This window comes from Vanessa tameamea, chromosome Z (assembly GCF_037043105.1).
Source record: "Vanessa tameamea isolate UH-Manoa-2023 chromosome Z, ilVanTame1 primary haplotype, whole genome shotgun sequence".
NCBI classification, from domain to species: domain Eukaryota; kingdom Metazoa; phylum Arthropoda; class Insecta; order Lepidoptera; family Nymphalidae; genus Vanessa; species Vanessa tameamea.
The window spans coordinates 3,054,643-3,067,960 of record NC_087341.1 but is presented as its reverse complement, the minus strand read 5'-3'; the positions used below and the strand labels follow the sequence as shown (position 1 = coordinate 3,067,960).

Sequence of the window (13,318 nt, the reverse complement as noted above, 5' to 3'; positions counted from 1 at the left end):
CACAAAATCTTAGTTCTTAATGTATCAGTTCTTATTATTATGAACTAAAATAGAATGTTCTAAAATACAAAAACAAATAAGTCAGCTAAAAATGGCTTTGAGCTAAGTTTTAATATTAAATTTTTCTTTTACAAGGTTTTTTTTGTTAAAATTAATAATGTAACAACCCTTTTAACCATCAAAACAAAAACTTATATTAAACTGTAGTATATTTTTCAGAATGACCTATGTACCATAAACATTGATAAGCTTATAAATATACATTTAGAACCTGAAAAGAGTGTTTAAAATGTGTGCTTTTACACTTCAATTTAAACCTAAATATAATAATATATTAATTACGTGTTTAATGTTTGTATGTACATTAAAACCAATCAATGTCTCAGAACATGGTGGACACATGTTACAACCTTTTTCGTTATTTTAATATGTACACAAAAATAAGTTTTACACTTCATGTCAAGTAATTTATATAAAACTTAAAACATGAGACAATACATATATAATTGTGAAAAGTGTATACATATAGGAAGATTAAATTTTTTCTTGAATGAAAGGATGAGCCAGGCAATGGTTTACGGATGCACGCTTTGCTGGATCAAGCATGATCATTCTTTCAAGTAAATCCTTGAGTTGTGAGATTTTTTTAGCCTCTGGGGCAGGTAGGCGATGGTGCGGAGGTGCTAATTCCGTTTGTAAGTCGCGCGTGGGCTTTATACTTGACATTATTACAATTTTTTCCTGAAATAAATAAATAAGCTTTATGGATTTGAACAAAGAATACAGCGAGAAAAAATCTATTTTATTATCATTAAATACGAATTAGGTATTATATGATTACAAATAATTTAAATGAATGTAGAATAACTCACCCTTTCTGTGATCTTGTCCAGTTCATGGTATAGAAAGTTACAATTGACATCGAAATGTTGGTCCTTGAAGTTACCCTTTTTTATTATTTTGTTAGGTATTTTACCCTTTAAATCCATAAAATATTTCAGCATTTCGTTATTGGATTTACCACTGAACATAATTTTTCCTGTCGATAATTCATATATCGTACATGCAGTCGACCACATATCAATACCATAATCATATGGCACTCCAAGAATAATTTCTGGAGCTCGATAAAATCTTGAAACAAGGTATGGTGTAATGTCATTATCTGTTACATGTGACGCTGCTCCAAAATCACAGAGTTTCAGCATTAATTTACTTTCATTAACCAGTATATTGTCAGGTTTTATATCTGAAAAAAAAAAACAAACCACTAAATTTTACAAATAAGTAATGCAATGAGGTGAAAATAACCATCTTAATTTAGAAAAATAGGTGTGAAAAATATTATTTAGGCTTTTGCCTATAATAAAGAACAATTTAAATCAGTAGAAACACCACCAAGCCTTTAGAGGTCAATTCTATGTGTATTGGAAAAGTTATTTGGAAGAATATTTAACAATACTAACCAGCATGTACAATTCCTGTCTTTTTCAACAATTTTAAAGCAAGCAGTATTTGTTGTGTGTAACTTCTTACAGCTTTAATGTGTATACCACCATTTTTTCCATATTTCTTCAAAACCTCTCTCAAGTTCATTGAAAGAGGTTCCATGACCATACAAAGATGTCGTTTGTGGAAAAAGTGTCGGAAAAGACGCAAGCAATGAAATTTGTCATCAGGATCAGCGTCATTTAAACGCTTTAAGATTTCCAACTCTCTTAAGCCTGTTTTATGCCTAAACAAAAATAAAATTTGTATCAATAAATACTTTGTCAAATAGTTAAGGCAAATCGTTTGATTGAAAATTAGACAACATTAATCAACTTACATAATCTCATTATTTCTAATGATCTTAACTGCAACATCCGTGTTACCACGTGCTTGGTCACGAGCACGCACCACATTTGAAAAGACACCTTGACCAGTGTAGCCATAAACTGTGTACCTGTTATCCAAATTTTCACCTATTCGGACCCTGTTGAGTATATTTAAGAATTTTATCTCATTGTATAATACCTTATTTAGGAAGTAATTTATATATTAATCTATTGTAATAAAGCAATTACCTGTAATATCCCTCTGCATCATCCCAGTTATCAGTAAGCGAAGGATTTTCTAGTGCATTCTTACTTCGGGGTTTTCCAGCAGTTGGCGTCTATAAATTAAATTATGAGTTTAATTATGTTTTATGTTTACAAATGTTTTAATTAATATAATAAACAAGTTGCATAAAAAGGAAACATATTTCATTTTTTTATGCATATTTATTTATGTAAATTGTGTTATTTTATCTGTATTTTGACTGAAATTTAATATATTATACTGTTTAAATTCACTCACATCTACACTGCCGAAATTGTCCTGATCTGCAAACATATCCCATTCATTTTTCCTACGTGATTTATCCAAAGTGGCTGTACTTTTAGATTCATTGTCAACATTTCTAACATTGCTCTTCTCCAATTTGAACTCAATTTTGCTATCAGCTTGAGAGGGAACATGCACCGTAGTAGATTCCTTGGATTTTTTGTTGTCGAGTGTTGCAGATTCAACTTTACCAGCAAGAGTTGCTACATTAGCTTGCTCTGTGTTTGAATTACCACTATTATGACAGCCCAATCTCTGTAAAAATTCATATATTATACATTATAATAAATACAAGTTCCTATATTGAACTTAGTTTTTAATTTGACAATAAATTGGTAAGCTTTTGTATTTAATGTAGGATTTTGATTTGATTTGAACTTAAACATAAATGTACTATCTAATAACAAAAAATATTAAATGAATTTATATGTGCTTGAAGTAATCTTAAAAGTCAGTGTTAACTTAAACAACTTATTGAAAATACAAAAACATGACAGCATACAAAACATTCTGATCAATACTCTAGATATATGTAGATAAGTTAAAAATAAATAAGATAAATTACAATAATGAAGTAACTTTCAATTACCCTAAAACCAGTAAACATTAAAGGTGTCCAAAGAAAAATATTGGACCATGCTTTTTTGAACCAAATTGGTTTCATTTAACTATGTACTATTTATAGTAAAAATAAAAATTCCAATGAAAGGAATTTAGATGTTCTAACCTTTATATAACTGACTGAATTACTTGTAAAGTGATAGATGAATGATTTTGATTTTAATTTTAAATGCTATGATAACAGCTATAATATAAAAAAAAGAAAACCTATAATGAGAAATGATTAAATTATAGTTGAGATGTTTTGGAAGCAACGGTGAAAAGACTTTAAAGATATACCTTCAAAAGCTGTTCTCGTTGCCTCCTTCTTCTTTCAATGATTTGTTCTTCAGATTCTTCTTCATCATCAGTATTAATGGATATATCTAGTTCTTCATCACTAGAACTCGGCACTATTTGGGCAACTTCATTTGATGAATTCTGAAAAAAAAAAACTTTATATAAAACATGGTGTCATACATGTATTTCTAAAAGATACATGATTTGTAAAATATAAGCAATTAAACTGTATACCTAACTAGCTGTTAGGTATATAGCATTAAATAAACAAAAGAGGATCACCAGTATTCAAAAAATGAATGGCCTATAACCCCCTAAGGACTCTACGTCGTTTGGTTATAGTATCATAGTTCAGTAGTTTTCATGCGATTAACATACATAAAAATTTTTTATATATAAATAGAAGATAATACTTACATTATTACCCCTATATTCCCGTTGGTCAGGTCTATAATAAGGTTTATCTCGTGATCGTGGTCTATATCTATCTCTACTGCGGTCTCGTGACCTGCGATCGCGGTCTGAATACCTCCTATCACGACGTGATATCGTTGACCTATCTCTTGATCGGAAGCTCCGCACAGGTTCTCTTTCTCTTCGTCGTATTTCTGATAAACGACTATCTACATCACGATCTCGATTTCTTTCTCTTTCGTTTCTTTCTCTCTCGGTTCTTTCTCTCTCGCTTCTTTCTCTCTCGCTTCTTTCCCTCTCGCTTCTTTCTCTCTCGCTTCTTTCCCTCTCGCTTCTTTCCCTCTCGTTCCTTTCCCTCTCGTTTTTTTCCCTCTCACGTTCTCTGTCTCGTTTCTTTTCCCTTTCTCGGTCTCTTTCCCGTTCTCTCTCCCTTTCTCGATCTCTCTCCCTTTCTCGATCTCTCTCCCTTTCTCGATCTCGGATTCTTTCTTTCTCGCGTTCTCGTTCTCTCTCCTTTTCACGTTCACGTTCTCTTTCTCTGTCAAAATCAAGTTTACGACGGTCACGTTCTTTTCGTTCACGATATTCCTTATCTTCTATCCTTTTGTCCATCTCTTTTCTACTTTCCCTATTAAGTATTTCTCTTAAATCTTCCCCTTGACGTTTAATTTTCTGTTTATCTTTTTCCGAAGATCGATCTTTAACAGGTGTAAGTTTATTTATCATTTTTGGATCATAATCACGATCACGTTTATCCTTTTTGCGGATAGGTGTCTTAATTTCCTCGTCATTTATGCAAATAACCTTATTTCTAATAGATTCTTTACGAGCCTCATCATCGCTTCTGTCAGAACTATATGCAACCAAGCGAGCTTGTAACAACTCTTTCTGTTTCATTAATTCTTCTAAGTTAAGATCGTCCTCTATAATTGTTAATTCTGGACTAGCACAATCTTCTTGATAATTTTCATCTTCTGAATTTGATGATAAAATTTCTAAAGTCTCGCTTACTTTATGTGTAACAGTACTACTAGTACTTCGCGTTTCTTCGGTAGGTTCATCGCTATTCTTAGATTTGACTGTTTTCTTCGAATCTTTTATAGGAGTTTCCAGAGATGAGTGCTTTTTCTTAGGTTTACATCGCCTAGATTTTTTTATTAGATCTTCGACGTCGGAAAGTGATGTTTCGCTCTCTTGTTTAGGACTTTTGTATTTTTCTTTCTTGGATTTCTTTTTCTTCTTATATCCCTTATCTTCTTTATCCTCGGATGTTCTTTTACGCTTCTTGTGTTTCTTACTCTTTTTCTTTTTCTTAGTTTCATCATCACCATTTGTTGATTTCTCTAAGTCAAGCTTAGATCTGAAACAACAATAAATAAATAAAAGAGGTACTTACTAAAGTACGTGTTAAACGTTCTTCTTCTTCCTTTTTGTTTAAAAAACATTTCTCATTTCTGTAACATTATACAGTGATAAATAAAAGTAATAGATATTCGAAAATAATATCAAATTATAAGTTTTTACCTACCGGTCACTTGCTTTATGTTTATTAATAAGCTCAATACATATATTAATGGAAAATTTTGAATTCATAGTTTAAAACTTTTTTATTAAATGCTACATCTGTTGATTTCGTTTTTACGCACGGCAATATATTAACAACAGGGGGAAGTAACTTATCATTGAAAATAGAAGTAGCTTACTATTAAAAATATGTTGAGTTAATGTTAAATGTTTAATTAACGTGTCAATGTCTTTCAAAATATATTCAGAAATAGATAATGAAAAAATAATCACAACACTATGACATTTCAAAGAATATATAAATGAGTATATAATACTACAATTTCTTAGATCTCAAAACCATAAGCATTATATTTTTATATTCAAATTATGTTAACATGATTTCTTACTTAAAAAAGACATTGCTATAAAACCAGATAAAATTTGAACTTTATTTTTTTTAAATATAAAAGGACCAATTGGATACCTAACTAAAAAAATATGGTGGTTGTGTAAGTGGTAGAGTTGAAATAGTGATTTTTCAAAAATGCTTTATTATAAAGGTTACCTGACTAAATTGATTTGATTTGCAAATAAGTTTATAAGTAACTGAGTTCTGAGGTAATAAACACAATATAAAATACAAAAAAATTAGTAATCTCCTTCTAATTTTCATTTCAGTTGATAATAATAAGCTAATAATTAAATAAAGACTTTTTTAACTCTGCTTTGACCACATAATTATGCTTATTCAATCATTAAAAATAATATAAAATATTTAAGTGCTTCATTTGTGAATTCAGCTTAGATGAAGTTCAATTTTTATATAAATAATCAGTTATTTTCGAATATCATACCTTCAATGTATACAATGTCGAGCAAACATGAATTAAAGTTGTAATTTTTTCAATTCAAGTGCATTTTTTCTACTCATATAATCTAATTTTTTTTAAATAATATTTATGTACCAATGCCATACCTGATTGTCCCTAATAATTGAATGCTAACTTGACTGTAAAAAAACCTTATATTCCTTTATAACCTATTTTATTCACGATTACAATTTGTAGACTAAGATTTCAAAAATAATGGAGCTCAATACTACATTATATAGCAGAATTTTATTGCAATGCATTTTCTCTGTTGTTTAATGAATAATTTTGTCACATGGTGATTAATGTTTTTGTAAAAGTAAAGTATATCTCTTCATTTGTATAATTTTAACTTGGAAAAAATAAATATTTAAAATATTAATTAGAAATTAAAAAAAGAAACTTATAGTTTCTTTCCCGCACTAAATTTTACTGTCCTCTTTATATTCAATCCCATCTTAATAATTAGTATTGCGTGTAAAACTCATATCGCACTATAACCATAAATGTTAATTCAAATGCCAAGCATGTCATATGCACCAGACACATTTTGTTATTAACCGAGGTTGGCTTAATATATTTTGGAAAGTCTATTGTAATTCTATCATCAGTGTGATTTTGGCATGTCCATTTTATGATATACAACATAATATATAAAATCAGATTAAAACATTAAACTAATGTCATCCTGTAAATGTCCGACTACAGGGCAAAGGTCTCATCCATGTGCACAAGACATAAGCCGGAATTTAATTTACTGATAATGAATAATTTGGTTTGCCCAATGCAAACTCGCCATCTTCATTTAATATTGGCTGAGCCTTCGCAGATAATTTCGGCTTGGTTTCAAAATAATAGAGGTTATAATAATTTGTATGGTATTGATATAGATTTTACCATTACAATAGGTAATATGGTAAACAAATATGTGTCCTTGTCCTGTAAACCACTGACTAAGAAGTAATATTCAAATTGGTTAAACAACAAAAAAGATAAATATCCTTTTTACTATTTTATATAGAAATCACACAACCATACCATGAATGTTCACAGCAAATAAATATTATTTAATTTACAAGTACTAGGAATGTATCACAATGATAAGCAACTACAAATTCCGAGAAAAAGAATGATTAAAAAGTAAATAAACCACCAGCTACTTACTCGTTTCCCATTATTTTCGTTTAAGTAAATCTGCAGCCAAATCTGCAAAAATGGGATATGGTTTATTTTAAGAATTTTTATTTTAGTTTTTAGAAGATTTTTTTCAAACACTGATGCACTTATTTTATTTATGATTATGGATTATTGTATATGTAAATGAAAATAAACACTCAAATTTGTTGAAATTACTTTTTAATAATTACATTATTATTGGTATAATATAGCTAAATTTAGATGTATATTTTTTTCAATTTGTTTAATATATAATTTACTAGGTATGCAACATAAGTTCGTTGCTCTATATCCTTTTTAATATTATAGTTTACAAGTAATATACGAATGTATAATCAAGATACGCATTATTTCATTATACCTTCAAACTCAATATAATAATTCATAGAAATACTTTACTAGATAATCGTTAGTGACATATATTTGGAAAACATGGAATTATTTATTAAATAATAATAATTTGTACATTAAAAATCGATTCACACTTTTTCAAATATGGTTGTGTATAATGCACACTGGAGTAAACATTAAGCATAGATTGTAATTCATTAATTACTAGATACTTATAACATAAACTGATCTAAGTAATTAATAAACCCACATTTAATTTATCTTCAGGCAAAAAAATGTCCCCTTAACAAACAAAAAGTAATTAGGTATTAATTCAACGTGACATTACCGTTCAGACCTCCATTTAACTAGCTTTGTAGGCAAGCAAGCAAGGGGCAAAGGGAGGGAGCCTTTTGAGTTTTATTGAATTTTTAATCCCCTGAATTTTGCTATATGGCAATATAATATAATAAATATAAAATATTTAAAATGCATTTTTTAAATAAATGAATTATTGCTACAGTTTTAAAGTATAGAAAAATAAGTATTTTTTAGTCAAAAAAATATAATTTTAAGGCCTTAACTAGATAAAGATGAAATATTCTCTTGCCTAATTAAATTGCGAAATTCGAGTAAACCCTTGCAAGTAAGCCCTGATCATTGATGAAAATTATCAAATATATTAGGTAAGAAACTATATTTAAATAAAAGTATATATATATATATATATATATATACTTATAGTTCATTTTATCTTTATCTACTTATGGTCTTAGGTTTCACCAGCTTTACAGTTTGATTATTTATATTCATGTTCATAAGCTAGAATATGTACGATTTACAATGAATACTTGCTTACGGTTTGCCGTAATGGTTAAATCGTACAAACTCTTCAACCATTTAAATACCAGTTTTGAAGCGCCAAGTCCCATAAATAATAAAAATAAATAGTCAGATCGCTATCGCACTGTACATTACAATCGGCACTGTCAGTACCAGTAGCTTAACGGTTAAGCCCCTTTACCGGTGTAAGTTAAGTCTAATTTTTATTACATCAAAGATGTTCAAGTAACCTGTTAATGACCCGATCGTTCTAGACCAGTTTCGACTTACAATTTTTTCTACCTTAATACTTGATAAATCTTTAAGTAAACTTTTTTAGGAGCCGGTAATTTTGTACTTTTATATTATTAACCAGTTGAACGTAGTGTTTTCATTTTATATGGTAATGGTATGGTTGTTACTCTAGTGTAGTGTAGGCCGTAGCGACTGAGCGTTTCTTACTGTTGTTTGTCTGATAGGTAAAAACGTACTGATGCTCTTTGGTATGTAATCGGAAATTACAAATTAGAAGATGGCGGTGCAGAATTAAAACCTGCCGGATAATTATTACAGTATTTACAGGTATACATTTCTTATTATATTATCTTATAACTATAATATTGTATAAAAATACAGTAACTTTCTATTTCTATTTATTTAATTAAAATTTGTTTACAGAAACCGATCGTAGAAATCCATATTTACCTTATTACAAACGATATTGATATAAAATCAAGAAAGTCGAAATGAACACAAATAACATGGTTAAACTCAAACGATTTTGCTGTGATGATGAGACTGGAGAAGTTATAACATACCAAATCAATGAAGAAACAGGAGAGCCATCAATGCTGAACAAAATACCTTCTATATTTTCTATAAAACATAGGAAAAATAATTGTAAGTTTTTTAAATTCCCAAATGGATATATGAGTAAAACTAAGAAATTTCAAGCTCTTAAAGAAAAGATCTTAGCTGGAGCAAATACAACAAGCCCTAGATTGTTCCTTATTATACCTACTCTTATGATGTTTTCCAGCCTTGTTTGTGTAATTTTAATGTTGCTTGAAATATTGTTACACGTAAGGTGCCACAAGAAAAATAAAAATTTAAAGGAGGCCAATTTATATTACCGAAGTCCTTTTCATGTTATAACTAGTACATTCTGTGGCCTGTGCCGTGATAGTGATATGGCATCTAAAATAGGGCAGATACAGGCCAAAAGAAGATACAGATATGATTATCTCAGGGGAATAGCAATTTAGTCTATTTAATTTTTTATATATAAAATATGTAAAATTATTTAAATATTCATTGTTAATTATTTATTTTAAGTATTGTAAGTTTTGTTACTAGTTTTTAAAAATGGTTGATAAATTGTATTATGGTAAGGGGTCTTCATTTGATAGAATAATTATTCTATCATTAATTAATAAAAATTGGTCATCGGATAATTGTTTATTGCTACATATTTAATGAGGCTACATACAACATTTAGTACTTGTAAAGTAAGATTTATGAGTTGAAGAATAAGATTCTGTATGAAACAACATCATCACTTTTAATTAAAATCAATGTAGAAATATACTTGTTAGTTAATATTGTATTTGCTTGTGAATAATTGCTAAAAAACTGCAATGTAATATTTATCTTACATAATATATCATAAATGTAAAAAAATATAAACCATAGGAGGAAATAGAAATAGTTGTGTAAGATTGTTGCCTAAGGAAAAACCCTTAGTCACATTATTTCCCTAAACTCACTGAAATGTATGACAAATTTTGATTTGTAACAAATGATCTTCAATTATTGTTGTTGATAAATTATGTTAATATACTCAAACTTAGTGATAACTTCAATATGTATTAAACAAAAAAGGATAATAAATGTACTTAAAACTTATCTATTATTTAAATTATATTTGTGGATTATGTATATCAGGAAGTAACTTTTCCTTAGTTGGTTTTTGCTAAACTACTTAGGTTGTAAAAATCATTTATAAGGTTAACTTTAAGATGTAAACTGCTGTTTTGCAATCACCAAGGGTGCCTTTTGTGAGACATAGTTATTTTGTTCATGTTACATTACAAAATAATTATATTTATTGAAACTCAATACATACTAAGAACCATATTAGCTTACTTCTGTAGAAGTCTTTCTTTTTAGAGGTGTACTTTTTTTGTAATCATAATATATTTGAATTGATACCAATAGTATATTCATACTTATCATATTAAGTTTCTTTAGAAATAATATTATTATTTCACATTGTCTATAGTATACCAATTTGTATAAAATATATGTTAAATAAATAACTGTATACATATGTCAATATTTTAAATATCCCTTATAATATAAATAAAAATTATAAATAGTTCTTTGAGTCAATCCACTATGCATATAGGAATGGGGGTAATTTTAATGGTGGCTGTATTTCTTGATGTATGTACATTCTAAAATAAAATGTCCCTTATACATAATGGTTTTATTGATAAATAATGTTATGTAATTTTTCAAAGTTATTATTTTAGTAATGATTATTAATTAGACGTAAAACAAAAATGAGCGTTAGTGTTTTTTTATTAAGTGATTTTGAAACATAGTTTTTTTAAAACTCACCTATATTCGGAACAGTATTAGAAATCTTATAGTAACATTTGCTATTCTATGATCAAGTTCATGTTTTTATGTAGATACTTTAACAGTAAGTTATTTTCTGATAGTTGATATATAAAAATGATTTTATTATATGAATTACTCAATGATTTATTTATCATTAATACAATACCTTACCTATCCAAAAAGTCATCAGCGCTAGGCGCGTTTTGCCCCTCGTCCATCTCTTCTAATATTGTATTGACGTTACGCAGAATGAAATTATTGACCCCTATGTTGAACAGCAAATTATTAATTTAGTGTTCACCAGTAAGATTAAAAAAAAATATACAGCAGCATATTTTCGGCCAAAAATCTTTCAAGTATTAGTTCGCAATTTATATAGTAAGTTTTAAGTGGTGTATGTTCTTTTAGCCATATTTACGGTTTTTTTTTATACACAGCAACGTTTTTTTTTTTCAATTTTAACATATAAAATTATATTATTGTAAGTACCAAGGGGCTGAAATTATCCACTTTTGAGTGACCTACTTGTAAAGCAGCCGTGTGTGAACCTTTATATGCTCACTTGATTCATCACTTGTAAGATATGATTAATATATTATTAAGTAGGTATTATATTAAGATGATACCGATGTTAAGATTGACGTATGAAGAAGGTATTACTTATCGGCTTATTATGGAAACATTGAAAGTCAAACGTAGTGTTTATTTTTTGTTTTGCATTATTTTATTTTTGAAGTGCACCATAATACTTATAGAGAACTATTGTGTTTTCTTCATTACCAAAAATATCAAAGGGAGATTGAAATGAAAAGCTAATTATTAAAAATACAGATTATTTTGTAATTATGTATACATCTAAGCAGCCATTTAGAATATTAATATAATATTATCTACAAATAATAATTAATATATTTTCACAATGTAAACATCAGAGTATGTATATTGCTACAGGTTAAATGAATGGTTGATAAATGAAAATACACATCATTTTTTTGATAAGGATATATGTAACATAATGTAGAAACACAGTTATTATAATAAGATCTTACGTAGTTTAAAGTTGGCGATGATTTTTTTTCTCACACAGCACCAAATTAAAAAATAAACTTTTTCATTTCTGTTGGGATCTACTTTCATGAATAAGACTTTTTGTAAAACAAATTATATGCTTAATACCATTTTATATAAAAAATAAGTATGGTGTAACAAAAGAATTAACTTCGTAGAAATAATGTATAAAATATTTTGAAATAGTAATTGGATGATAGTAATAATTACATTATTTTATACGTCAAAGCAGTTTATTGAAGTTTATATTAGACAATTTACAGTTTCATAAATCACAAGAAATTATATATTCAGATCGTGAAAAAAAATGCAAAACCGAATAACATAAGGGTTCACATTAATCAACGGATATTCTTAGCAATTTTCAGCAGTTTTTTTAAGCAGTGTAATTTATATACTTATGTTATGATAAATAACGTAAAATGAAAACAAAAGTCAAGCAACAGATATCTTAAAATTAGGGACTCGAATTATCACACGAAAATACATGATGAAATCATTTTGCTAGAGAATATACCATTACATGGATGATGATTTTCTTTACAATCTCGACTAACAATTTGGCGAAATATAAATGATGTGAAACAAAAGATACCAGTACAGGTAAGAATATTATACTCACATCCCCATTAAGAGTACGTCTACTATATAGAGTTGATTAATGCTAAAACACACACATTTAGAAATCCTAATAGTTAGGAAGTTGGTAGCACATTATTATTATATGCGCATTATATTTTCTACAACATGAAGCACCTACAACACAATTAAACGATTTGTGATTATGAATTTCATGAAAATGTGTTTCTCTTACTTTAATAAAAAAAGTCACAATTTCCCATTATAAAATACCAACTTTTATAAATTATTCAAACTTAATATTTCTTTTTTCATTTTTCTTTACGCCTGGAAAATCCTTCTTTTATAGCGTTTCTGTTATTACATATTAAATACGCATAAATATATAAAAACAGTTCGTTCCATTGATTTTTTTTTATACTTATGTATAGATTTACACCACAAACAGTAAGAAACTTTAAATTCATATAACAACACAAGATTTTTGATTTTCACACTTATTATAACGATGTACTCATGCTTGGCTTATATTTTGTATAATAGAAATAAACAAACATAAAAGCACATAATTAAACGTCACAAATATTGAATATAATATCGTAAATACATAAGTGACTAAAAATTAGACATGCAATTAGTATCCAGTATTCAGTTTACAAGAG

General features: G+C 28.0%; 2 protein-coding genes across 3 annotated transcripts; one reads left to right on the top strand and one right to left on the bottom strand.

Moving 5' to 3' along the window:
- Positions 1–9: 9 nt before the first annotated feature.
- On the bottom strand, positions 10–7,967 carry LOC113403863 (serine/threonine-protein kinase PRP4 homolog). 2 transcript variants are annotated; one of them, XM_026644482.2, is made up of 10 exons: positions 7,834–7,967; positions 7,221–7,262; positions 3,685–5,041; positions 3,268–3,408; positions 2,341–2,622; positions 2,067–2,155; positions 1,829–1,975; positions 1,467–1,735; positions 873–1,249; positions 10–741 (listed from the first exon to the last, which is right to left on the bottom strand). In XM_026644482.2, the coding sequence occupies exons 2-10, from the start codon at positions 7,229–7,231 to the stop codon at positions 535–537; spliced, it is 2,880 nt and encodes a 959-aa protein (XP_026500267.2). In that variant the 5' UTR covers positions 7,232–7,262; positions 7,834–7,967; the 3' UTR covers positions 10–534. The 2 variants fall into 2 exon arrangements, with proteins under 2 accessions (XP_026500267.2, XP_026500268.2); XM_026644483.2 differs by having other exon boundaries at positions 7,912–7,965.
- Positions 7,968–8,805: 838 nt separating this feature from the next.
- On the top strand, positions 8,806–10,867 carry LOC113403867 (uncharacterized). Its single transcript, XM_026644490.2, has 2 exons — positions 8,806–8,966; positions 9,063–10,867. Exon 2 carries the CDS (start codon positions 9,131–9,133, stop codon positions 9,647–9,649), a length of 519 nt encoding a protein of 172 aa, XP_026500275.2. The 5' UTR covers positions 8,806–8,966; positions 9,063–9,130; the 3' UTR covers positions 9,650–10,867.
- The last annotated feature ends 2,451 nt before the right edge of the window (positions 10,868–13,318 follow it).

What these genes read in the sequence shown, in the direction of transcription:
- LOC113403863 (XM_026644482.2), bottom strand. An exon ending in GGGAATATAGGGGTAATAAT is followed by an intron (nt 3,409 to 3,684) that starts GTAAGTATTATC and finishes TTTTTTTTTCAG; the next exon opens with AATTCATCAAATGAAGTTGC. An exon ending in GATGCAGAGGGATATTACAG is followed by an intron (nt 1,976 to 2,066) that starts GTAATTGCTTTA and finishes TATACTCAACAG; the next exon opens with GGTCCGAATAGGTGAAAATT.
- LOC113403867 (XM_026644490.2), top strand. Translation starts at nt 9,131, where the DNA reads ATGAACACAAATAACATGGTTAAACTCAAACGATTTTGCTGTGATGAT.